The 27,765-nt window shown below is 35.4% G+C and overlaps 1 protein-coding gene across 1 annotated transcript in view; it reads right to left on the bottom strand.

The window, feature by feature from the left end:
- LOC105329461 (adhesion G-protein coupled receptor V1) overlaps positions 1 to 27,765 on the bottom strand; it is a 93,900-nt gene that overhangs the window by 54,189 nt on the left and 11,946 nt on the right. Inside the window, exons 17-53 of the mRNA XM_034469455.2 lie at positions 27,097 to 27,271; positions 26,205 to 26,465; positions 25,768 to 25,897; positions 25,125 to 25,348; positions 24,633 to 24,853; positions 24,016 to 24,172; positions 23,495 to 23,709; positions 22,432 to 22,556; positions 22,138 to 22,266; positions 21,397 to 21,611; positions 20,865 to 21,097; positions 20,497 to 20,748; positions 20,154 to 20,291; positions 18,647 to 18,919; positions 18,215 to 18,418; positions 17,716 to 17,833; positions 17,093 to 17,380; positions 16,609 to 16,781; positions 16,021 to 16,279; positions 15,598 to 15,726; positions 15,196 to 15,314; positions 14,685 to 14,860; positions 14,321 to 14,480; positions 13,913 to 14,071; positions 12,386 to 12,761; positions 11,983 to 12,108; positions 10,978 to 11,163; positions 10,481 to 10,620; positions 9,801 to 9,900; positions 8,654 to 8,833; positions 6,744 to 7,001; positions 6,322 to 6,406; positions 6,053 to 6,197; positions 5,193 to 5,334; positions 3,210 to 3,454; positions 2,914 to 3,098; positions 1,390 to 1,747 (exon numbers count right to left, since the gene is read on the bottom strand). Coding sequence (XP_034325346.2) covers positions 1,390 to 1,747; positions 2,914 to 3,098; positions 3,210 to 3,454; positions 5,193 to 5,334; positions 6,053 to 6,197; positions 6,322 to 6,406; positions 6,744 to 7,001; positions 8,654 to 8,833; positions 9,801 to 9,900; positions 10,481 to 10,620; positions 10,978 to 11,163; positions 11,983 to 12,108; positions 12,386 to 12,761; positions 13,913 to 14,071; positions 14,321 to 14,480; positions 14,685 to 14,860; positions 15,196 to 15,314; positions 15,598 to 15,726; positions 16,021 to 16,279; positions 16,609 to 16,781; positions 17,093 to 17,380; positions 17,716 to 17,833; positions 18,215 to 18,418; positions 18,647 to 18,919; positions 20,154 to 20,291; positions 20,497 to 20,748; positions 20,865 to 21,097; positions 21,397 to 21,611; positions 22,138 to 22,266; positions 22,432 to 22,556; positions 23,495 to 23,709; positions 24,016 to 24,172; positions 24,633 to 24,853; positions 25,125 to 25,348; positions 25,768 to 25,897; positions 26,205 to 26,465; positions 27,097 to 27,271 — 7,059 coding nt within the window. The remainder of the gene's footprint in view (positions 1 to 1,389; positions 1,748 to 2,913; positions 3,099 to 3,209; positions 3,455 to 5,192; positions 5,335 to 6,052; positions 6,198 to 6,321; positions 6,407 to 6,743; positions 7,002 to 8,653; positions 8,834 to 9,800; positions 9,901 to 10,480; positions 10,621 to 10,977; positions 11,164 to 11,982; positions 12,109 to 12,385; positions 12,762 to 13,912; positions 14,072 to 14,320; positions 14,481 to 14,684; positions 14,861 to 15,195; positions 15,315 to 15,597; positions 15,727 to 16,020; positions 16,280 to 16,608; positions 16,782 to 17,092; positions 17,381 to 17,715; positions 17,834 to 18,214; positions 18,419 to 18,646; positions 18,920 to 20,153; positions 20,292 to 20,496; positions 20,749 to 20,864; positions 21,098 to 21,396; positions 21,612 to 22,137; positions 22,267 to 22,431; positions 22,557 to 23,494; positions 23,710 to 24,015; positions 24,173 to 24,632; positions 24,854 to 25,124; positions 25,349 to 25,767; positions 25,898 to 26,204; positions 26,466 to 27,096; positions 27,272 to 27,765) is intronic.

Raw genomic sequence — 27,765 nt, 5'->3', positions numbered from 1 at the left:
TTTGTTCTGCTCTAGATTTGAATGAAAATGAAATTTTTTACATGAACTTTTACTGAAATAAATATTATTTTAAGATGAAAAAATCAGACATTTACAAAATTGTTTGTTATGGGGTCATCTCAAAGTTAATAAATTTTTAACATAGGACACATGGGATTTTGCTTAAAATGTATCAATTTTGCACATTTTTTACTTTTTAAAACTTCTGCCCTAGGGATTTCTTATTCTGTTCTTCATATGAAAGTTATTGCTAAAAGGCATCAAATGGTCAAATAAAAAAAAAACTTTTACCTCCAGGTTTGTTCCTGGGGTCTTATCAGACAGAGGGATATGCTTGCTGAACCCTCTTCACCTTTTTGACCCGAGCCCAACTATAGCTTATACTTCGAGAAATTTATGTTTATTCTACAATATAATATTAATTTTACGCCTCAAATGAGCTATTTTTGACAAATTTTGCTGAATATCTGCAGTTGAAACCATAATGCCATGGCATCAAGCAAGCAAAAAGATGATGTCACAATGCAAATTAATGAAATGCTGCGTGAAAGCATGTGTACATGAACTGTACTTGGCCTCGTTAACATTTTTTCAAAAGTCATTTTAAATACCATACATTTTTAAATGTTATATTTAGATGTAAATTATGTCAAAGAATATTCAATTAATTTGACTTGGTCTTCAAAATTGTGACTAATTACACGTAGGATACCTGTAAGCCATGAGAAAAAAAAAACAATGTTAAGATAGATGATACTATTATGCAAACTGCTTTGATGAGCAAGTACAGTTCACAACCAGCCTTCAAAAAAATAAAGCAAGATTTTAAAATCTGCATTGAGTTCTCTCACAAAATAATGCATACATGTATATGTACTGTGGAATCATTAAAATTTGTGGGGGCTAATTTTCATGGATTGCTAAAATTGCATAGATTCGTGGGGATGTAATTTTGTGCATTTTCTTATACTTACAAAAAGAGATATGACTTTATAACTGAAATTTATTTCGGTAATTCATGGAGGATGGTTATTCCTGGATGAGAGGTACCCATGAATTCCATAAAAACTGAGTAACTCGAAATTTAATGATTCCACGGTACCGGTATATTGATTTCTACTGTATAATCAGGAATCTACAGTTGTCATCAGACTATAATTACTACTGTATTCAGGAAACTATCCGCCCCCGTTTTATTTTCGCCCCTTTTGCCCTCGTTGTCAACAAGCGAATCACAATGTTTAAAACTATCTCTCTTAAAACACATCTATGTCTGGGCGAATTCAAGACAAGGCGAAACTGTTTGAAAGAGTAGAAGGGCGAAAATTACATGGGACGAAAAATAACCCTGTATACAGAATATGAATTTTAAATGCAGCTACCACTCACTTGCACTGGGACCAGTTGTCCCTGCCACTTAAACAAGGTGGAGTAGAGATATCGGTCCACGCTATAGGTGGAGTCATTTCCGGCACTTCCTATCCCAGTGGTCAGCTCTCCCACTCTGTAAGATGTGAGCATCACCAAGTACAAAGAGTCGTTGCTATAGAAACTATGCCAGCCCGTGACCTGTGACGTGATGACCGTTTCCAGTGGCGACAGGGTCACTTGCTTGGGGTCAGTGTTGATGACTGCAGTGTCCGGCTGAGTGGTGAGATCCACGGTGATGGTTCCATCTAGTCCCTGGGATCTCGTGACGTCAAAGAAAATCTGCCCAATGTTCTCCTCCACTGCTATGGTATCATTTCTATAAGTTAAACTATGATGTTAACGGTAACGTTTGGTATAGCAGGTAAAAATCTAGAATTATAGACTAACAGGTATACCATACTAAATCACTTAAGATGGCTTGGGACATCTGTTGATATTAATGTGGATTAAAGTACAGTGTCATTAAAATACTTTCTTTCACCGGTTTAAAATTTTTAAATATTTAACCCAAAAATATGTTTTAAATATTTTTGGAAAGATAAAAATCTTAAAATCTCCAGCAGGATTTGAACTCATGACTTACAGATTCTTTAGTGAACCCTCTAACCCACTGTGTTACACTGTTAGGTGGCAAATTTGGGACAGAAACTATTAATAAAATCAAAGTACTGAAAGTACTGAATAGCGCTAACCTAGCTTAGTTCTAAGAAAATTTACTGTGTGCAAGCGTAGACGGAAATGAGCCTTATTGAAATTTTGGTTTATGTTTAATGAATATCAATTTAAAGTATCGAAGGCCAGATTTCTTTAAATATATGTTACTTTCTTAAGATGATGTGAATTAAAGCTGAACACGACTTGTATATGGATACTTGCCTGAAAAACGATATGTTAAAATCACGAATTATACCTTTTGAACAGTAATTTATCACAGTTTTTGACATTTTCTTGCAAAGAATCAATTTTATTTTTCTATATTTTAGCTTCTGAATACGCACTATATTTTTTCATCACTGCGTAGCATCCCGTGCTGATGTACGTAAGCCCCGCAAACCAATCGTATCTACTTGGCCATTTCCGTCACCCAGATAACTGGTTCCCTATACCTCTTACCAGTTTAAATGATGTATATTTCTGCTCATAGAGGGCAGTTATTCCTTGCACCGGAAATAGAAGTCTAACGACAATAAAGCGCTGAGCTATGCTTAGCGCTTTAATTACACTTGATTTTATTGTTTATTTCGATAAATAGTATGCTCCAACATTGAGGTGTCCAATACCACCTTAAATGCAAACAAACATTGGTTTACAATAACATAGAGGAGATTAAAATTTTGAACTGAGATTTTCAAAGTCTTTAATTAGCTGATGATTCTGACCAGGTGATATGAAAATTGCCCCTTTTGTCTTTAATTATATATATATAAAAAACACCTTTCAGATAGTCATTCTTAATCAAAAGTCTGCCGATATTTCACTTACGACGTATGCCTGACAGAGATCTGCAGAAGTCCAGCAGGTGAGTCGTTGGCCTCTATGATCACATTCTTCTGTATCAGAGTCCCTAGCTTGGCCGAATTATCTGGGGCTAGCAGCTGGATGGTAAAGATCTCATCATGTTCCGGTAAATCATCATCAAGAGCCGTCAGCTCCAGGAAAATGGAATTCTGGTTACGAAAAAAATTAAGTCTCTATAATAAATGCGGATTCAGACAGTTTTAGGTCATATAACTCTTTTTTTCTTTTTTAATTTTTTAAAAATATTTAATATACTGTACCTCCCTGTCTTGAAATGTGATCACTCCCTGGGTAGGAGTCAGGTCTGCCAAGTTTTCCAATTTTTCAGGGATGACTTTGAAGGGGACGCTAACCACTCCATAAATCCCCGGGCCTCTGATCACCTCCAGCCTTGCAACGTTTAATGCAGTGTTTTCCCCTGGAGACTCCTGGATCCTGACAATATCCTGAGACTTAAAGGAAACAGTGCCACTGGACCCATCGTTTGCCAAAATGGTGACATTTGCTAAAAATAGAAAAAAGAAATCATTTGAAGAACATGCCAAAGCCACTTTCTGCTTTTTGTTGCCAAATTAAGCCTTGAAAATAAACAGTTAACTACAACCATTATGTTATGAAAAATTTTAAAGAGTCGTTCATTGAATGAATGCTCTCTCTCTCTCTCTCTCTCTCTCTCTCTCTCTCTCTCTCTCTCTCTCTCTCTCTCTCTCTCTCTCTCTCCTGTATAGTTAATATGATTTTGCTAGAACTTAACATGCTCCAAAATCCAAAAACTTATCCTTGGCCTCCATTTATAAAGTACACATTCCACATTATTTTGGTGCATAAGGTTAATTAGTACTTGGGAGTGCACCAGCTCCATTAAGCTGTTTGTTCAATGAAAACTAAAATAAATGACTGGCATCATAATTAAATGCACCCCTTGATGCATCATCTCTAAACTTTTCAGCTAACCTTAGGTCAAAATATGGTCTTTAGATACTCAAAAACGAGACCAAAGGGGTGGATTGTCATGGTCATTCTAAGACTATATTGTTCTCCTTACGAAGAAATCATATAGAAAAATATTCAAATTATAAAGTTAAAATATAATATATAAATTCCTTCTTTACTAAATTATAATTTTTAGTTTTAAAAATTCACATCTAAAAATCTATGGTATTCTATGACACCCCCCCCCCCTCTACAGAGTCCCCCATAGGACACAGACCCCAAACCAACCCACACTTTCTGACAGAAAAACAAAATTAGACATTTCTAAGGTTTATTGATAGACATAGAGTGCATGTTTTTAATTACAAATATTATAATAATTTTAATTAAATTTTAAGTTCATTAGCCTAGCTTCATACTGATTGCATGTAATTTTATTGCACCATAATCATGATTCAATTATATGTAGAAAGTTGACTTCAATCTGTTTGCAGTATTGGCATTACAAACAGGCTCATACACGTGGAATGAATGGTTTTTCCCAATTCATTTAATTAAAAGGAGGAGTGGAGGGGATCGTATGGTACATTATCATATTCAGTCATAATCCTTAATTTCTACAAGTATCCATTTCAATACTAATTAAAAGCTTCTCTGCAGAAATCATAAAAAAATATAATTTTTTCCTTTTATAATTGTGCATGCACAAAATGATTTCATACGTCAAATAAACATCAAACTAAATATCTATAAATATAAGCATTGAATGTTTATCTATTGATACACATTATCGGTCCTTTAACACAGCAGGCCGTGCAAACAAATACAATTGTATATCATACCATGTTAAGGTATTTATTTAGATGTTTATTTATATGAATTATTTTCATAATGTTCATTAAAAGCCATTATATACACTCTTTGTCAGGGATATAAATGATAGATGGAACAGCCAAAAAACAGGCTATTTAGTGTGCTTCTGCTGCTTTAAATACAGTACTAGTGCCAGAAAGTTTTGAGGGAAAACTCTTTTTTTAAAGATAGAATAGATATGATTTAACGATTATTTTTCAAAAGTACATATCAAATTTGTTATGTAATGCTCCTACGCCAAGATCTGATTTGGTGTGTGTTATTGAACATAGAATGTCACAGATTTCCAATGCAAAAATAGGGGGAAATACAATGTATATGGTACACTAAATGTTAATATTGTTAATATTAATGTTAATATTAAAGCATGAGTACTTTTTGGAAGATCATGAATACTATAGTAGTTTACTCAATTATCTCCCATAAATATATTTTACCTTTAAAGGGTTCACCAATCTCGACTCCGTCTCGGGGCTGAGATAGAATGACCTGAAACGTCTCATCTGGTTCAGGAATATCGTCATCAAGAATTTCCAGCATGATATATTTCTGATTCTCTCCCTTGGCAAACTTGATTTCCTACCAAAGATTTTTTTCGATACAGCAAATTTAATCCAGAATGTTCAGGAATTTTAATAGTATAAACTAAAAAGTGATATATTGAGTGAAAAATGAAATACGGTTTTTACCTTGCATATCTACTATATCCATCACCAACTAAAATGTGAAGTGAATAAAAATACAAGTAAATCGGTTGACTAAAATAACATGCCCATAACAGAAAATAAATTCAAAAGCAAAAAAAGAAAGGAGGACCAGTGCAAGCATCAAACAGAAAGGAAATCTATTTAAAAAACAAACCATTATAATTATATGATATTGTTTCAAGCGATGGTACAAATCAAATTCAGAACAATCTTAGATGCTTTTATTACTTGAAGTTGTATTGAATTTCAAATTGCATAACAACTCTAAATACTCTTTCCCCTATTTTTGTCTCTGTTTCTCATTTCTGCCTGTTTAATCTCTCTCTCTTTCTCTCTCTCTCTCTCTCTCTCTCTCTGAGATACTCTCTGTTTCTACCATTTTCTCTCTCTGTTTTTCTCTATTTCATTTTTAAACAGTTTTAGTTGTTTCTTACCTTTCCCAATCAGAATATATCTTCTCTTCCCCTCTGATTATTTTTTCTGCTCTTACTTTCTATCCTTGTTTAATTTTAGGGGGCGATCTCTCTCTCTCTCTCTCTCTCTCTCTCTCTCTCTCTCTCTCTCTCTCTCTCTCTCTCTCTCATTTCTACCTGTGGGGTAATGGTATAGTCCAATCCCTGTGTAGTTCCTTCAACAATACTCTGAGCATAGTAGAACACAGATACATTTCCAAAAGTTCCCTGCGTTCTGACCACTGACAAACTAATGTTCTTTGTGATTTCATCGACATTGACACTGAAATCACAGGAATATTTTTTACACATAGTTACATGTTACTTTCACTCTGATAAAGATTGTTTCTAGCATGTAATTAATGAATTCAGCAATTTAACTTCCAAAAGATAAGGCATGGACATACTTATAAGAATCTGATCCAAATTTGACGACACCTTTGGTTCCATCATTGGCACTGATGATTATTTCAGAAACTGTTCCATTTGTGTCTAAACATACAATGAAATGAAAACTTTATTTCTGAATTAAATTTTTAAAACATGCATTTAAAAATTTAATTTAATCTTTCACTGATGAGACTCTCCAATGTAAGTTATTTGATCAATTTTGTGCTGCATGCCATAAATGCATTACTTGTCAGACTAAGTCTTCTGACTTTATATGATTGTAAAGCTATTCATGTTCTAAGTTAAAAAAGATACTTATAAATAAGATATCTGAAGTATAATTTCATGTTTTGGTTGAGATACTTTCAACTATATTGATACCCAAAAAATTCTAACAAGAACTAAAAACCATAAAGAGAATGCAGGATAAGGATCATACCAAGTCTTGGCGGCATACTGCTAGCATCAGTGGCATTCACCAAGATCACTCCGGTCAGAGTTACCACAAAGGCTTCATCCACCTCTGGAAGACTGTCATCCAGGATCTGTACTGCCACAGTCGCTGATACGTTGTTGTCAGGAATATCAATGTATCCCTGTACAGCGGTGAAATCTTCAGTGGACTTGGCAGCAACCAGCTCCTCAGATAATGGGGTCACTGACCCAGATGAAATGGAATAAGACACACGAACAGTGCCTGTAAAAACAAAACAAACTAGAAAACTGACCAGTCAGGAAGGGCCCCGCTATGACAATTAATATAGAGAAGTGAAAAAAACTTTGAATTCCATCCTCTTTATATTAACAATGATGAAAAATAAATGCCCGGCAGAAGATGTAAAGAACTGGAATATATAGGATCTCGTGATTTGTAGTTGGATATGATTTTCATCCAACAATTAAAGTGTTTTTTTCTTGAGCCTTAGTGAGGGGATAAAACACACAAGTTGGATAAAAATCATATTATACTACAAATCATGAGATTCTATTTATCCCATATTTTATACACCGCAATCAATGTTTACACTGTTTATAAAACTCTACATTATTTTTACTTCATTATGCCTAGGCAAATCCCATTGTAAAGTCACAACTGTGGAATATCAAAAAAATATCCAATGAGTCATATCCACGGGATAAAGTGGGTTAACATGGGATGAAATAAAATTTGTTAAAAAAAGAAAGAATTGATACCAATGCAATGATACCTAGGCTTTGCCTCTATTCAATAAAACTATCATAAATCATTGTGTACGGTATTTTAACCAAAAAAAATATGAATATTATATTTCAAATCCATATTTCAAAGAATGTACACAATACTACACATCATTCAAAATTGACCTTAACTTCAAAACAAAGTTCATTTGCAGACACAGGCAGTGCAGTAATTAATCTCAATGTGACAGATAAAGATAAAGCTTAGGATTTTCTTCCTGTGGAAGGTTAATTAATCCCAAAGGACAAATATTGCACAGCCTTCCATGTATACAATGGTAACATTCTCAGCAGTTATCTCTCTTTGCCCATTCATTCTCAGCAGTTATCTCTCTTTGCCCATTCTTCTTATGCATAGTTAGGAATCTACCCCACCACCCCAGCTCCAAACCAGAAGACATAGAGAACCAAACTTAGCATCAAAATATGTATTTCTGCCTACTGAACTACCATACCAAATTTGAACTTGATTGGGCAACCATAAAAAAAGTTATTAGAAAAAAACAGGAAATTTGTGGACGGAAGAGTGACAGACGGACGGACGGACAGAAGGACGGACGGACAGAGTGATTACTATAGGGCACCCGCAAATCCTTGCGGGGCCCTAAAAATAAACAATGCACAGGAATAGACTTTGGTTTTTATTTCTGGGATCAAAGTTATAATATGAATCACAGAATTTCATATTTTAGTTTATAAAGACCTCTTTTGGTGATTTCATTTATATTTCTTTAAAATTCTTCTTCCAGACTAGTTTCATTTCTTATCAATATATCTCAATAGAGAAAATTCTGTTTTGCACCTCAATTGGGTAAATAATTTGACTTGGATTTTTATAGTGTTTCTAACCTTCTTTAACCATTTCCTTTCAATACAGATTTTAGTTTATCATACACAAGTTAAAAAAAAATCCTGTGAATTAAATTTGAGATTTTTTAGAAGAAACCTTAAAAATTAACACAAAATTATATGTAGCTATGAGGGCTATTGAATTCATTTTTAGTGTCTTTAATCAAGTTTTTAAAACAATTGAAACATAATTGTAAACAAAAAGAAATTTGATTTCTTTCAGGGTTTTTATATGTGCCCTTTCCGCATTTGTAGAATTCCTATTGAAAAAAACTTTCTCACCTATAGCTCCAAACTTTCTATCCACTTGTAAATTTACAACATGGTTTGCTTCCTCAGTCCTGACCCTAAAGGAATTCTGGGAAAACTGAATGACCCCATGAGGATCGTTGCTCCCCTTGATGGTGATACTGGCGGTCTGAAGAAGGGGGTCAATAATGGCAGCACCAGATGGACCAATGCCTGCACAGAAACCCCAATATTTACAACCTTGATTTGAAATACAGCTGTATAAATATTATATGATTTTCCCTTCAATGAACTCTACATTGCTTTACTTCATTCTTTATGTAAGGCTAGTTTTTTTCAATAATTTATTTCACTTTAACAACAACACCCATTATGTAAGGCTAGCTAAAATCTTAACTTTTGTTAATTACGGAATTAATTTAGGATTGTAAAGATAACAATTTTATTGGTTTGAAATATTTCTTAAAACACCAAACCCATGGGCCAGTTAGCTCACCTGTACAATTCTTACAAGTTCAAGAAGAAATTTAATAAAAGTAATTAGAGTAAAGGGAATATAACTGTAAGCTGAATTTTTCATTATTTTTTTTTTCAATTTGCTTGCTTTAAATTTACAAAATCTTTTTGAAAAAATTCTTGTTGATACACAGAATATCTATGATAAAAAGTCTTCTATCCTTGATTGTAATTTTTTTAAATATGCATATAAGGATATTAATAAATACACTAAGTGATCCATTTATGGACAGTCATAAATATTTTCAGTTTCATGAAATGATCTTTGAATTCATGAAAAGAAATGCATAAAAACCATTCATTTATAACTATATCAATTTTTACTGGACATGCTTGAAACTGACACCCTGGGAGTTTATGATGAATAAACATTCATTGATTGGTCCCAAGTCGTAAGTTCTTAAATTTGTGAAACACTTCCTTCTGGCTTTGTAATATACTGTAAATGTAGTATATTTAGCGTGTACGATATTTGGCAGAAAATGACTTTTCAGCAAGTTAGCGTGGATTGGAATTGGCGTTTTTCTGAATGAGCTCATTCTAATACATAATATGAAAGGCATTTAGCAATGTACTTGAATTAGCAGAGGCTGCTTTCTGCCAAAAACACTAAAAAGAATAAACAGCCAAATGTAATACGTTTATATATACAGTATGACTTTACCGTAAGTGGTGATGTTGATCAACTGGATCTGGTACTCCTCGTTGGTCTCCGGTTTATCATCAGATCGCACGCTGAGTGTAATTTTCTTTGACACTTCTTTCTGGATATCATAACAATAAAGCCAGACAAATAATTATTATGGCTTTAAGTCAACTACAATTAAATATTACACCATCTGAATTCATTGCCCCCCCCCCCCCCCCCCCCCCAGGAATAAATGCCAGCACTATAAGAGTACTACCAGTAGATATTATATGAATTTATATATACCTTAATTGGCAGATATTCATTAAAAATTATTTAATAAATATACATGACTTTGTCAACTGAACGTTGGTATCTCAAAACTAGCTACAAGAACTTATGTTCATACCAATATTATAATTTCATTACTCCTAGGGTAGGTATTCTGGCTCCATTGGGTGGCCATGGAGTATATAATGTTAAAAAATCTTGAAGTTCCTTCACTCTACTGTTGAATTTCAATGGACAATGAATACACATTTAGAGGAAATAATACGGGAATGGTTATCAGCTTACCCTGGGGGTTAACTTACGATAGATTGGTGTGTCAATAACTAACATCAAATTTTGCTCAGCACCACAAAAATTCAGAAAGAAGTATCAGCCTTAGAGTATCATGACTTGGAGAAGAATTTAAAATACCAAAGAAAATTTACCGGTAAAAATGTGAGAGCGCCCCTGTATGTGAGGAATCCCTCCTGGGGCAGCAGCCCCCTGAGGCCTCGAATCTCCCAGTCCACAGACACTGACCCCTCAGCGGACCTCGTACGCAGCACCTGCAATGTCACTTGTTCCCCTGTAAGTAATAAAATACCTCTTTATAAATAAAATGTTTAACTTATTGTCATGTTTCAAGCTGAGCATTTGTTTCCTGAGATGCAGGTGATGTTTTCCTTCAGAATCTGCAATGTTTGCTACCATCATGCTGAAATCCATCACCAAAGAAAGCATTATTAATTAGTCCTGTAACTTTTATCCCTAAAAGATTTAAATTTTGTTTTCAATATGTGGCTTTATCTATTTTTTTTATTTTTGTGGGGGTGGGGGGGGGGGGGGGGGGGGGGGGGTAGGCCGGAGAGCTAACTAGCAATCCAAATTAAAACAAGAGTCCACAGAGACTATTTTTATCGGCTTACATTAAGAGTAGATGTACCTTCGTTTGCCAAGACAGAAGAGCTGTCAAAACCCAGCACTCCTGCTACATTATCATTCTCCATGATAGTGACTGTGACCTTTGAGTCGACCTCTATCTCAGCGCCACCTTGTGGATTTCTGAGCTGTACCACCACCGTCTTGTTCTCTTCGGGCATGCTGTCATCCAACACAGTGACTGTGATTACTGTAACATGCAAAATGTTCAAGTCATTTAAAATGTGGAAGAGGAAGTTTAACCAATGGAAGAAAGATAACTCAAAACATTTAGAGCAAATACAATAAAACTCAGAACAAAATAAGTGTAATTTAAAATAATGAAAAATTTCTGAAGTTTGCATGGTTATTATTGAAGGGACTATATATGGTTTGAGCCTAAAATGGCCCCCTAAAATGAACATTGTCATTTTACTGTAATTCTTTGTTTTATTTGCACAAATATACATTTGAAGTTTTTTCATAATTTTCATTTTGATTTTAGTGCCCAAAATTAAAAAATATGGCATCATAAAGTTTACCTTTTCCCGCCATTTTCTCATTTTTAGCATAAAACGGATTGTTTTCAATCAGTTTTTCTTTAAGAAAACATTGAGCGACTGCTTGAACAAACAAAATATTTTCACCAAAGATGTATCTCTCCAATACTTAAAAGTGACAAAAAGTTCCTTCTTGTTCAAAGAGTCGCTCTATATTTCCCATTCGAAAAAAGATCAGAAAAATGTCAATTTTTGGTTGATTTTGATTGAATTATAAAAATAGCGTCACTTCTGACGTCATATACTGCCATTGAGTGCATATAAATCAAATAAATAGGTGAAAAACATATTTCATTTCAACTCTTTTATAAAATAACAAAACAAATTAATGTACCTGAATCATTTTAAAAATAGCGAATTATGGGGGCCAAATTTGACTGATATCATATGTAGTTCTTTGCAACACATTAGAGAGATTACTGATCAGACTGATCAAGAATTTAAAATGCAATATTTAACATTGAGCTTACATCTTCGTGTCTGTCCTGGTATAAAGTTCAAGGTGGCTCCATCTGCCAGGAAATCCTTGTTATACCTGGCGGTACTCAGTGTGGTGTTTATATACCACTCAACACTCACATCGCCAAGGTTACCACCTATGGTGAAAAATGGGGAAAAAACTTCAATTCAAATTGAGTATCAAATTTACATCGAGGATTTTATTTGTACTGAGTGGACCAATTTGATCCTAATTACCAGTAAGAAGGTAGTTCTAATATATCATTTTATGACTTTCATTAAAAAATATCCAGCAATTAAAATTTTTGTCATTTTTTTCTACACAGAGAGCCAATTCCTATTTCGGTTTATAAAATGTGAATAGCCATCACATCTACCCATAGCTTACAGATCACAAAAATGAAGGAGAATTACCCAGTCTCTCTACAATCAGATCCACAGCTAGTTGTGATTTCTCCTCTACCCCCACAGCGGTGCCACCAGCTGATGCCTGGGGACTTTCGCTGACCACACGGAATATCCCAAAAGCATTGTCATTTTTATTGATGGTTACCCTAGCCTGGTTCATCTGACCCAATTGAGGAGGGTATTTCAAAGACCCCTCAGCACTGGCCACCTCTATTTGGGTCAGTTTGACGAGGAATACTTCATCCAGTTCAGGAATGGTGTCTGCTAGAATGCTGACAGGTAGTTGACCGTTGGTGGCGCCATCGTTGACCATGATGTATCCATTGGTAACCACACTATAGTCTGCACCAGCAGTGGCTGCTGCATTCTGTAATTCTTGAAACTAGAGGGGGAAAATATAATATTTATCAATTCTACAAATATTAAGAAATTAATAATGATTTACTGGTAGCAAATAAATTTTATCAAGGTAAATGCTGCCACTTTGTTTGCTTTTTCCCTTCATTATCATTTTAGAGAAAAGAAGATAGAAGAATGGATTAAAGTCATTTCCAAATTTAACTAGAGGTACTGTGAGCAAGCTCACAATTGATACCCCCCGCTAAGATAAAAATCATAATGCGTGTATTTTTCCAATTATAGAAAATATTGGATGTATCTATTTCACCGTCCATTTTCTTTAATAAACAACTGCTCTATTCTTTTTAAAACTGTTGGTCATAAGCAAAATTTGTGTGAAGTAAGAACATTCAATGCTTCTCCATAAGAAAGATAATGACCGGACACAAATTTTGCACTTTTTCTGCCAGTGACCTTGACCTTGCCCAAATGACCTTGGGTCAAGGTCATGACACACCCTTAGGTCATAAGCAATCTTTGTGTGAAGTAAGAACTTCCAATAATTCTCCATAAGAAAGATATGGACCGGACACGAATTTTGTATTTTTTCTGCCAGTGACCTTGACCTTGCCCAAATGACCCAGAGTCAAGGTCATGACACACCCTTAGGTCATAAGCAATTTTTGTGTGAAGTAAGAACTTCCAATAATTCTCCATAAGAAAGATATGGACCGGACACGAATTTTGTATTTTTTCTGCCAGTGACCTTGACCTTGCCCAAATGACCCAGAGTCAAGGTCATGACACACCCTTAGGTCATAAGCAATCTTTGTGTAATGTAAGAACTTCCAATGTTTCTCCATAAGAAAGATATGGACCGGACACGATTGCACAGACAGACGGACGGTAAGACGGATGCAGACGGACGGACAGACGGACAAGGTGATTCCTATATACCCCCCCCAACTTCGTTTGCGGGGGGTATAAAGAGACTTTAGATAAAAGAGATGATTATCACCCTTGGCAAGTTCAAAATAGAAAAATAAGAGACCCAAAAGATTTCATCTTAAAAACTAGCATAGAAGAAAAATGAGAAACAAAGTACATTTGTAATACTACAAACATACTAGATTTCCATCATGACAAATGACCAGTAAGCTGAGTCCAATATATGTATAAACAGTCCCTGTTTACCTTGACAGCATTCTTGCTGAAGTACTGGTAGTTGTTCCTGGGGGTGATGTTCTGGGGTGGGGCCTGGGTAGAGTACCACATACACAAACTGATGTTGTCAACGAAGGAGTGTTCAAATGCCAAACAAGTCGGGGTCTTCAAGCAGTTTTCTGCACAAGCCTGAGGTAATACAAGTTTAACTAAACATTTCAGAGAATTATCTCACAAAACTCAGTAAGCTGACTACTTAGGACTCATTCATATTTCATGAAGGCATCTTTTTTTCAGATTTAAAGGGTACCCATAACTTGACACTGCCTTTATTCATTACATATAGAAGCAACCTTTAGAGAACCTTCAAATCCATCCAATTAGCCTTCATGAATTGAAATATTTCCACAGTATTGTGAGCATAGATAGAAAACTTACTTTAACAGGGTTGAAGCTGGAGACAGTACTAAACACTTGACCTACGACCCCTCTGGTGCCATTGATTGGTGGATCAAAATAGGTCAAAGGGTCAATGCTGGAATCAACTAATAGTTGGATGGTACTGTAATACACTCGCAATTGTCCATACACACCACCACTACAAATTTCAAAACAGACACTTTTTAGAAGAAAACTTCAATGCATATAATGGGACAATTTTATCATATCAATTTCACCATAGCTTGAAAGGAATACCCTTAACTTAATAATTTCATAAAAGATTTGAAAAATTTACTTAGTAAGAGTTATCTCTCTTATCAATGTGAACAACAAACCTTAATATATGATTTTAGAGGTTTACCTTCTAGCGAGGGTGAGGTACTGGACACTGTTGGTGTTTTGTTCCGTCACATTGTATTGGCTAGTGGAGAACTGGACCGTCCCATGTGGGTTGTCGTTTGGTTGTATGGACAAGACAAAATTTCTATTGGGGCCAATACTTCCATTGCTGGCAGACACCAAAGTCAACACAATATCCTGTTGTAAAAAAAAAAAAGTTTTTATAGATGTTACAATGTATAATTCTTCTGTATACTGTAGATACCTTTTTTTTTTTACTTTGTTACCCGCAATTATGCAGCTCAGCCATTTTTTTCTTTGTGAAAACACAAACTGAACTTCTAGATTGATTCCATCTAATATTCATAGATTGATTCCAACTATAATATTCAACTTGAACAAATTAAGTGCAATTTGGCATCCCACTGGATTTAAATTTCTGCATCAACATTAATTCTTTTTCAAGTAGTAAGGAATCCACAGTATACATTATGCATTTGATTTGATAAGGAGAGACTGATTGACAAACAAACCTCCTTTCCCTCTGGTATATCATCAGGGAGGATAGAAATGATGATCTGTCTCCTTGCTTCATTGCTCACAAAATAAAGGGCTCCACTGGTTGGGTTGATATCATCTGAAGGGGCAGCATCTACAGATTAGAAAAATGTAGAATGATTTTTTACACAACTATTGAAGAAATAGTAAGGAAAATGACACAGAGACATCAATGGTACATGAATGTTTCTTCCTCGATTTCATCAAAATATTTGTAAAATCATTGCAACACAAAACACACAGAAAAAAAACGGCAAGTTTAAATGCTGGGGGATTTAGCAAAAAATTTCAATTATTCAATATCTGGTCAAAGGATTAATGCTCATGCAGACACCATTGGTCCACCAACCTGACTTTAGTACTTTTGGCCTACTTACTGTTGAGTGAAGCTGACCACAGAACAGTGACCACATTCATGGTCCCTCCCTTCCTGACCACATTGACTGTCACAGTGGCTGGGGTCTCCGTCTCTGGTTCCTCCACACTCATTCCACTCACTTCAAACTCTGAAAACATTCCGAATAATATTGATACTTGTTCATTCATGTTTAAATTTTGATTGACGCATGCTCAATTTTGACAATGATAAAATGATATTTTTTCACTTTCATACGATACTTGATTTATACAGGCCTAGGATTAATACTTAATTTTGAGTGTCTAAAAATTTTGATGTATTTACACAATTACCAGAACCCGGTACTTTTGAAAAATTGGTCCTAGTCTCCCAAGGCCGTCTAAGTGATAAAAGATTCTATGATTTTTAAAATGAAATCATAAAAAAAAAATCCTTTTCCTACCAAATAATCCATTGGGATCATCTGAGGGCAGAATTGTCACCACTGCGTAAGAGGTGGTACCTAGTACAGCGCCACCTGTTATCTGATTCTGTAGCTCCACATAAAACACTTCCTGCTGCTCAGGAAGAAGGTCGTCAATCAGGCGGATGGGGAGGAGCTTAGAGACCACGCCCTCAGGAAGAGTGACAGTGTCAGTCAATACTTCATAGTCTAAACCTTGTAGAGCTGTATTGTTGACAACTCGAAATTTTACAGAAACCTATATTCAAAAAATACATTGAATAAAAAATTGTTTTTTAAAGCCACAAGGTTTGAAATACCAATACATAGATTGTTGAGGTACAAATGCTGACCTGAAATGCCTGACCCTTTATTTTCCTGTTAGTTTATGGTTGTTAAGTCAATAAATAATACTAAATACTTATAGTAATCAGCAAAGTGCTTTTAAAAAAGAGTGAAAAGAAAAACAGAAACCAAGTAAATAACTCCACTACAGTGCATCTACATAAATTATTTGATTTCATTTTATTAACATGTCAACATAAGCTCACTCTAGTAAAATCTGAATAAAGAGTACACCATTCTTACCTCCCCAAAAGAACCCCCTTGTCTCACAACTGACACCCCCACATCTGTGGCGTTCTCTAGGACAGAGGCTGAGGTGGGGGAGAGGACCAGGGTTCCGTGGGCGTTGTCATTACTACGGATGATAATCTGACCGAAGGCCCAGGCTGCAGTTCCTATACTCGGAGAGTCAGTCACTAGAAAAAGAGATTTTCAAGATGATATACTGTATAGCTCTTTTAAATTTTGTACCTACATCATATGATGTCCTTTTATTACATATGCAGGTTGAATAAGCAAGTTAACTTCATAAATAGGAAAATTATTAATATCAAAATAGACAACTATGAATATGCATATATTATACCGGTACATCAGTTTTTGTGAAACAAATTAATATATTTTCATGTTTATCTATGCATATTCATTTTAAAGCTATTGTTGTGTTAATACATGTACATTGTATTATCAAGGTTGTCCAAAAAAAAATTTTAGTGGCTATACATACATGGTCTACTCTGTGCTGGTCTGAGAAGCTGGACTCTGGACAAGGTGACAAACACTGACTCATCTGTCTCTGGAATATTGTCGTCCATCACCAACACATTGAACGATGCTGAACTTTGACCCTGACTGAAGATGATGCTACCCTCAGTGTGTCGAAAATCACTGCTGTCTGCCCGCGCCTGGACAGAGGGAAGAAAGGGGAGATTGGTCTCGTTGGGGCGGAGAGTTCTGTAGAACACCTCAACATCTCCGTATGTCCCATACTGTCGGCTGACGGTGATTGACACATCTGTGTAGAAACATAACCATAACAATATTACTATACTATACAGTATCTGATTTTATCACTTTTTATTTGACACTGTATGGAGAGAGAGAGAGAGAGAGAGAGAGAGAGAGAGAGAGAGAGAGAGAGAGAGAGAGAGAGAGAGTTCCTCATTGTTTTAAAATCCTATATAAAGGCAATCCTGTTTTTCTCCTTGTAATTATTCACAAATTTACTCTAGAGTTTTCAATGAATTAAATTAATATATAACATTCATCTCTTAGTTCTTAAATGATAACATTTTCCAGCCTATGAACAGTTACTGAAACAGTGGCAATATTTCCCAAAACCAAGCTTACTTCTGTATTGTTCATCCACTTGAACAGGCCTGAAGTCCTCACTGATCTGGAACACTCCGTATGGATCGTCATTGGCAAGAATAGTGAAATTAGCCACAGAATTCATTCCAATGCTTCCCTAAAAATATCAGTAAATAACATTGAAATTCCTGTCATAAAGTTTGAAATTTCAGATTCCATCTGTAACTAGTACTTTATGTGTTTCTATTGTAAATCCAACTTTGGATCGCTACATTGTTTATTTAATGTATCATAATATCTAAATGGGATCTCACTAGTAATATTTCTTCAATTGAATGTTTTAAACAACTACATTGCCAATGATGAAACATTATATATATATATATATATATATATATATATATATATATATATATATATATATATATATATATATATATATATATATAAAAAACACATCTACTTTGCCTGTGATAGCATGAACTTACTATCCTCCACATACATAGCATACAAAATATTCATCTTTTTTATGTCTTACTGGGGCAGCATCTGAGAGGATGAGTTGGTAATTCTTGTCTAGCTCTGGTACAGGGTCTCCCCTGACATTGACGTATAACAGAGCCTCCACAGCTCCACTGGTAAAGGTCACCGCGCCCTCTGACCTCTCCACATCTGTCCCAGGATTCCCTGTCAGCAGCCATTTAACTGTCACAGTGCCAATGTTACCTTGCTTACGTAACACCTGAAAAATAAATAATACATAAATCAAAATGGAAAGCAAAAGAAAATTAGTACCATTTTAAAAGGATACAGTTTTAATACTACAAACCGAGATTTGTACAAGACATCAAGTCAGACTTATCTTTTTTGCAAATTGTAGCAAAAAAACCCATTATCAGTACCAATCACTACAGAATACTGTTGTTAAATGTGCTGTATAGACTATGCTTCTTTACATCTGACTTCTAACCTTGAATCCAGTAGAAGTAAACCCAGAGTCCCCTCTCTCCAGAGCCTGCATGTTTAGGGACCCTTCGTCAAAATCAAACACCCCATAGGCCCCATCTGAGTGCATGATCACCACAGTTACAGAGCTTGCTACCCCCAACTCTGCACCCCCTTGTGGATTAAACAGGTCAATCCTGAAGGTTTTCTGGTCCTCTGGAATGTCGTTGTCCACAATGATGATGTTGATGACCTTAAAGCGGTCTCCATCACTGAAGTACATCTTCCCAGCATTACCCTGCAAAACACACAAATAACCCTGCCTGTTATAGCAATAATATTTTCTTTTAATAAGAATAAGAACTGGTCAGGAAACATGCATTTCTACAGTCAGACTGCCTGTTGGGCCAACTGATTCAATAGCTGAAGGAATTATCATTGGCTGCTCCTTTACTGTAAATAATACTGACCTGATAGTCTATGGGATTATCCCATTTTATCAGATGGTGATATTTAATATTTACCATAAATTATAGTCTAAGTGAGTTTTCCAACTTCCTTTAGTGATGTCTATATCCTCCATGATAGCTTATGGCAGTTTTTACAAACTTTTCTTTCATGTGAATTCTTATTTTAACATGACAGTCTATTGGAGTTATCCTACAAATCTCTTCTACATGAAACTGATTCTATAGATAGTCTATGGGAATTTTCCTATGTCTTTTGCCTAAAATATCTGTGTCCCACTTGACAGTCTTCGGAAGTTTTCCCCTATCCTAGGTATGATATCTGAGCCTTAAATAACAGTCTGTGGGAGTTTTCCCACAATTCTTGTCTGTGAGTTGGTTCTAACCCGATAGTCCATGAGAGTTTTCACACTACTCTTGACCATGATATCTGAATCTTACCTGATAATCTATGGGAGTTTTCCCACTACACTTATACATGATACATGATTCTAACCTGATAGTCTATGGGAGTTTTTCCCACTACTCTTGACCATGATATCTGAATCTTACCTGATAATCTATGGGAGTTTTCTCACTACACTTAGCCATGATACATGATTCTAACCTGATAGTCCATGAGAGTTTTCCCACTACTCTTGACCATGATATCTGATTCTTACCTTCTTATCTGATCTTAAATAACAGTCTGTGGGAGTTTTCCCACTACACATAGCCCTGGTACATGATTCTAACCTGATAGTCTATGGGACTTTTGTCACTACTTTTGGCTGTGATATATGAATCTTACCTGATAATCTATGGGAGTTTTCCCACTACTCTTGGCTGCGATATCGGAGTCCTACCTGATAGTCTATGGGAGTTTTCCCACTACTCTTGGCTGCGATATCGGAGTCCTACCTGATAGTCTATGGGAGTTTTCCCACTACTCTTGGCTGCGATATCAGAGTCCTACCTGATAGTCTATGGGAGTTTTCCCACTACTCTTGGCTGCGATATCGGAGTCCTACCTGATAGTCTATGGGACTTTTGTCACTACTCTTGGCTGCGATATAGGAGTCCTACCTGATAGTCTATGGGAGTTTTCCCACTACTCTTGGCTGTGATATCTGAGGTCCTCCACTCCACCTCCACTTGTCCCTCTGTTCCTTGTGCTCTTTCTACTATCACAGTAACCAATCTAGCCTCTTCAGCAAAATAAACCTATAAAAAGGGAATTATTTTGAAAACATTGCTATACATCATGGGAACATTTATGCATTCATGCCATAGTGAAGCAGAATAAGAAACACTGATATAAAGGATATATAAATCCTAATGCAATTCCTTAAATGTTAACTGTGAGGAATACTGAAAGCTAATTATCTTGATATCAAAGTAAAATATATTTTTTACAAACAGTTCCCACCATGGGTTTCTCTGTAGCTGGAGGGATGATTCCTGACCCAGATGGAGGTTGGGAGGAGTTGGAAAACTGAAGCAGGCCATTAGAGTTGTCACTCTTCAGAATGGTAAATCGAGAGGTTGAGGCAGACAGGTCAATACTGGCCCCACTGATATTAGTGGATCCTGATGACCCTGTCAATGCTGAGGTCAACTTAATGTCAAAGGTTTCTTGGGCTTCTGGGATATCATCATCATTGACAGTCACTGTGAACACCTGTGAACAAAATAAATTTTACATCTTTTAAACAGAAGGGCTATCCAATTATGTGTGTCAATGCATGGAATATTTTTTCTCTTTCATATGTTGTGCTAATTGTCCCCATTTAATACCTTTGTTCTCTCCCCTGCTTCAAAGCTTAAGATGCCTGAACTATTTAAAAAGTCATTGTCAGCTTTAATAGTTGTTCCGCTCTGGAAGACAGCCCAGGTGATATTGACCGCCCCGTCATCTCCACGGTTACGTACCACAGTACATGTCACGACCTCGTTCTCTTTAGTAGAGTGGGTTGGTGTACAGTCGCCACGGAAACTGAATACACCATTTGCATTGTCACTCTTCAAAACTAAAATGAATTAATATGTAGAAATAGGACTGAACAATATGATTTAGAAATAATTGTTCAATTTGAAGTTCTCCTAACCCAAACATACATAAATTGTATATTACATGTAAAACTATATGGAACATCACCTAACTTTTTTCATGATAATTCAGTTTCAAGATATAAGAACACATCAGGTAAATTTTTAAATCAGTCTATGGGATACTTGACAATTCATGCATATCCTCACACAAGGTTTATGCATAGTTATTTTTACTCTAATCTTGTACATCTATTTAACTCCAATACATATCACTGACTTGTAAGTGTTGCAGTATGGTCAATTTCAGACAGAGTCCCTCCATTCTTGGCCCCCAGCAGACGTACAGAGAAAACTTCCTCACTCTCCTCCTCCTGATCTTGTAATGAGGTCAAGGTCAGATTCTTCTCCCTGTTACCCTCCAGATATATCAGATATCCAGATATCGGGGTCACATCTAACTGAGCAGGGGTGTGGTATATCTCATTGATTTCACTACAACAGCAGAAAAAAAGTTCACACGATTTGTTACAAGTGTCCCAGTCTAATACAATGTTGAAATCACATTTTATGTAATAAGAGATTTACAATCAACAATTTTACAAATTAAAACCACACATCTTTGAGTATGTGATTTTGCATTGTACTTATGCAGGGTTCTGCATTTTCAAATTTTACTGAAGTGAATTAACCACATTTTTCAGACATCGAATACAGTTTGTTGTAATGAAAAGCAGTCCTGGGGTTAGATTTTCAAATTCTCAATTTTATTAATCTATATTCATCTTTTAAATTATTATTCTTCCTAACAAAACCACATAGCAGTTGATGACATGAGCAAGTCAGGGTGAAATCTACTGTGGCACAGAAAATTTTTTAATGTAGCACTAGATTTTCTACAATGAAGTAAAAATGAAGAGTCAACTTTGGCCTTGTATTTAGTAAAATAGCAACATTGAGCACCCAGCTTCTGACAAGTGCAATAGATACCTGGGTTTACATGTAAATAATGTAAATCTACCTGTCCTGAAGCCTAGCGGTGTAGATCCTGACATCCTGGAGGTATCCAATGAACCTCTCTGTACTCGGGGCCTTGGCTCCCACCAACAGCACTCCATCTGTGTCAATCAGGGGCTGTGATCCAATCAACCTTTGAAAATGAAGAAGTCCTGAGTTCTTTTCTTAAATCATTTGTAAGTGTAAACCATGTAGAGATGTCAATTAGCTGTGATTTTTTTATTTACATTAATGTAGCAAATTCATATTTTGGACAAAAGATGAACAAATATCAGATGATAGGAAAAAGGTGGCATACTTAGTTCCTTTAAGTTGACTATCCAGATAAAACCGAACTTCCCCTTGAGCCACTGTCACGAGGATATGGTGCCATTTTGCATCCATAAGGTTCTCATTCATTGTAATGGATATTTCCTTGTTGGTCTACAATAAACCAGCCATGTAAAACAAATTACATGCATGCACTGTACTCTATTAACGAACAAAAAAAACAAACCCACCGAATTATTAACGAGGCCGAGTACAGATCGAGTACGCATGCTTTCACGCAGCGTTTCATTTGTATTGTGACGTCATCTTTGTACTTTGTTGACGCCATGGCGTGATAGTTTCAACCGCAGATATTCAGTGAAAATTGTTTAAAATATCTCGTTTGATGCGTAAAATTGATATTATATTGTGGAATAAACATAAATGTCTCGAAGTATAAGCTATATTTGGGCTCGGGTCAAAAACGTGAAGAGGGTTCAGCAAGCTTAGCCCTCTGTCATGTTTTCTTAACCCGCCTAAATATAGCTTAGTTCATATATTTCAAGACAGTGACCATGTATTTTATATTAATGACCCTTAATATGGGATGTTATATATTTATTTATTACTTAATGAGTCTGAATGTTTTAATAATACTATAAAGATCACCATTTTCGTCTTTGTCAAATAAAAAATAGCTATTATCTGGCAAACTGGGAAATTGGGCATACAAAAAACAACTTTGATAAGACCCCTGGAACGAACCAGGAGGTAAAAGGTTTCTTTTATTTGACCATTTGATGCCTTTAAGCAATAACTTTAATATGTAGAACATAAAAAGAAATCCCTAGGGCAGAAGTTTTAAAAAAATGTAAAAAATGTGCAAAATTGATACATTTCAAGCAAAATCCCATCGGGTCCTATGTTAAAAATTAACAAACTTTGAGGTGACCCCGTAAACAAACGGTGTGGTAAAAGTCTTAATTTTTTATCTTAAAATAATAATTATATCAATAGAAATTCATGTAAAAAATTTCATTAAATATCTAGGGCAGAAGAAATTAGACCGGGCCTCGTTATAAAAGACCAGAGGATTTAGTTCTTTAACTTACATTTTCTCCGAGTTGAGAGTACCCGAACATCAGTATATTTTGGGTGCCTGCCACCAGCTTCAGAGTATAGAAGAGTCTGACGCCACTGTCCGTAGTTTTGGCAACAATGAAGTAACTTCCTGTTGTGACTGGCTGGACCCAGGCACTGATAGAAAATCCAGACTGGAGGTCTGAGGACCTAGGCTGGTACTCCAGGGGAATGGTCAGGAAATTATCTGTTAAATCAGGGATAGAGTTCTGGTCAGCTAAATTTTTACATCAAAATTACTTCAGTCTAAGTGTATTAATTAAATACAGAAAAGAATTTTTAAACATAGAAAGCACCACATCTCTTTATAATACATATAAATACTCTCTCTCTCTCTCTCTCTCTCTCTCTCTCTCTCTCTCTCTCTCTCTCATATTTAACTTAAGGTACATAAGATTATTGAATTCAGTTGAATGTAATTGTAAATACATGTATTGATCAATTTTTTGAACAACATTAAAGAGTACCAGAACTGAGAAATGGAAAGTCTTACCTTCAGCCCCCGTTAAGAGAATCACATCAGTTCCTGTCTTTGGACGTCTTTTGGATGGCTGCTTGTCCACTTTGTTGGGGATGTTTGCTAGTAGAATCAAGTCATACACCTTGGGCAAGTTATTACCACTAGTGCTACTGTATACCTCCCACAGGACCTGTAAATATAAACAAGTTCCAATAAATGCTATAAATGTGTTAAATCTTTAAATACATGTAGATTTACATTCATCAAAAAAGAAAATATGTTCCTTTCTGATTAAATAAGATCCTATAAAAGATGTGTTTGTGGTCATACAAGCACATTATCTCAATGATAACTATAAGGTCCATGGAACCAAATTTGACCTAGCTCTTTCAATGACCCTTGACCCTGTACTGACCTTAACCTCTGTTTGACCTTGCGTTACTATGGAAATGTTATTTACAGACAAACAGAAAGACAGACAAAATAAACAAAACCAATTTTCCCCCTCTCTGATAGACTTCAGAATTACAATCATTGATCATCATAAAATCATTAAAAAATCTGTACAACAAATTCATTTACTTATTAAATAGTATTTAATAATTGTCAAAATTGCCGATCAAATGATGGACTTTGTGAATTTGCTTTACCTCCACATTCCCAAATATTCCCTGTCTTCTCTCCACAGTAAAGGTTGCTTTGGTGGTTGACTCCTGACCTGGGTAGAAATCCTCCGCTATGGTGAGGGATTTTGTCTCGGTGGTGAAGGCAAACTTCCCATAGGGATCATCACTGGCCACCACGGTCAATATCACTTCATTGCTTGTGTTACCGATGACGGCTAGGCTTGGGTCTGGGATCCCATCAATTACTGCAGTAAAACACAAGATTAGCAATTTGTTCATAAGCTTCAGCATCTTCTTGACTTGTACATTTTTACCTAACATAAAAAGTTCTTTGCATTTTCTTGAAATTAATTAGTCTATGTGCATTAAAAAGGCTTAGAGAGGTGAAATTTCATACAGTAAACATGAACTTGTATAATTTCTCTTTTTATAAGTTTTTTTATCATCAAAGAGGTAAAATACTAAGCACTACTTTTTGAACTACCATTATCATAATTCCCATAAAAAGAGACTCACTAGCTGTGCTTGACAAAATGATCTTAAAGTTTTTGTCTTCTTCTGGAGTGTTATCCATTCTGGGAGTGACCTCCAGCAGGCGATTAATCTCAAACTCTTGGAATCTGACAGAACCGTTGGCTTTCCCAAATTCCCCTCCGTCATACATCAGCCTGTTTGACAGAGCCTCCCGGATTTCCCAGGCCACCTCCACAACCCCAAAAGTTCCACCAGTCCTCGTAATGCTATTGAAAATACTGTCAAGTTTAATAACTGGTACATTGATTTATTATTTCTCAATTTCTAAGAACTTAATACATGTCCAGTGTATATATATTCTTTTATGATAGAATATGATGATGTTGAATGATCTAGCATCTACATATCTGTCATAATTCAAATTAAAAAACAGTAAACTTTCCTTAAATTGAATTGCTTTTTTCAAATTGATTTCAATATTCTCTTGCAAATTAAGTTTCATTCATGTTCAATACAAATACTGTAGAAGTGCCTACCCACTAACCCCTAACCACTCCCTCCCCCCCCCCCTCAAAAAAAAAAAAAATTTTTTTTTTTAATAATTCTGCCAAAAATTGTATATGTTATATGTTGGAAATTGATAAGTTCTTGTACATGTATTTTATTGTAGGAAATATTTACTAACCTGAGTCTCACGGCACTGCCTTCTTCTGTTGACATCTGAAGGGGAGGACTGAACATGAATACCCCGTATGCATTGTCATTGGCCAGGATCGTAATGGAGGCATTGGGAGAATCACTCAGCACCAAGTCCCCTAATAAAATAACAATTCCGTAATTTACTCATTAACATACTAGTTAAATGTCAGTTTGAATTGTCAACTGAATTTTTTTTTTTAAGTTCAAAGAAAAAAATCTGCAAAATGAATAAAAAACCCTACAATGCAAAGAGTTTTAACCAAATTTCCGATCAAGTCTAAAGTCTGTTCTAAAATATTTAATATGAATTGCAAATATCCTTACTTTAAGGGAATATTCAAATGAAATTCTCAATACTAAAAGCTTATTGAACTGGTACCAAAAATGTGTCTGTAACCTTTGTGAAGTTGAAACACTACCTACCTTGGATATCAAATATCTGGACATAGAATGTCTCATTGCCCTCGGGTATCCCATCATTCAGTATCTCCACGGAGATTGTTCTCTCCATCTCGCCCACCTCAAACACCAGCTCCTGAGCCGTGATCTGGATGTAATCTCCGGAGCTCGCTACAGCCGAGCTGTCCACCGTCTGATAGCGGATTGTAGCTCGCTCGTTCTCCGGGCCCTCGCGCCGAATTATCAGCTTGACTATCCCAGGCTCGCGGGTGAGGAGCTTACTTTCTGCAGAGTGCAACAAAAACTAATTAAGGAAATTGTTTAAAATAATAAGTTTAAATCATTGATATTACATGTACAAATAAAATCAGATCTAAATAATGTTCAAATGAAAAGGGTTTTCAATATGATATGCATACTGTTATGTATAATGAGTGAAAAAGTTTGAATATTCAATTTTTCTTTTCAGAGCATTTTATTAAAACGAATTGCAGAAAGCAGATATATACCCATCCGGTAATAATTGAGCAGGCACATTCTTGAGACACAAAAAACCAAGACAATACAAAAAAAGTTTTATATATACCAGTAGAGGGAAATTAATTTTTAAAGAATTAAGGTTAAAATATTCAATAGTACAATACTTATAGTGCATAGGGTTGCATTGTGCATTGCAAAAAGACAAACAGATATATGGAATTCATAAATGTAGTACATGTCATTAAAAAAATAATGCATAGTATTACATATAATCAAGATTAGTCAAATGGAGAATGAATTTTCAAAATATAAATCTGGTGTCAAAGAAAAGAAGGAATATGGTCCAAAACCAACAGATTTTCAAGCTTATTGTGAAATTAATAGTACCAACCAATGAACTGATAAATTGGCAAGCCTACTGTGAAAATAATAGTACCAATGAACTGAAATCGTGTTCCTGACAACACAGCGGCACGCCGCACTCTACCTCGGAAATACAGCCGATGGTCGTTCTCTTTGATCACCACCGTGGCGGTATCAGGGGAGCCAACTCTGGCCTTCCCGCTGTATATACTGAGTGAAATCGTGAAATTCTCATCCGGTTCTGGAATCTGGATAAAGACATTTTTTTTTTACATTTTATTTTCATATTTCCATAAAATTTAGAAATTTAAATCAACAGTGGATATTTTTTTAATCAAAAAAATATTTTTAGTAAATTTAATCATTTCCATTTGTAATATGACAATAAAATTTTGCAATTAGGAAATATAATAAGCACAGATAACACAAAGCAAATGTCTTAAATAAGGCTAATCTAGGATATATATGCATGTATCTAAACATGAGCCCAAGTCACCGACATTCTAAATTGATGTGTAAAAGTCAAATCTATTGTGCGTAGGATTACTGCTTGAAAAGAAAATAAAAGTAGCCAAAGCATAGATCGATATATAAAACACTGATGGGTAAACAACATAAAAATTTTAATGATTACTGAAAACTGAAAGGAAACTAAAATGTTGATTAATTTAGAAACTACTGAACAATGCATAGCACAAGGGGAGGAAACTACAAAAATTAGAGTGCTATGGAATTGTGCTCC

This window comes from Magallana gigas, chromosome 6 (assembly GCF_963853765.1).
Source record: "Magallana gigas chromosome 6, xbMagGiga1.1, whole genome shotgun sequence".
Lineage (NCBI taxonomy): Eukaryota > Metazoa > Mollusca > Bivalvia > Ostreida > Ostreidae > Magallana > Magallana gigas.
This window is presented reverse-complemented; position numbering and strand designations above follow the sequence as displayed.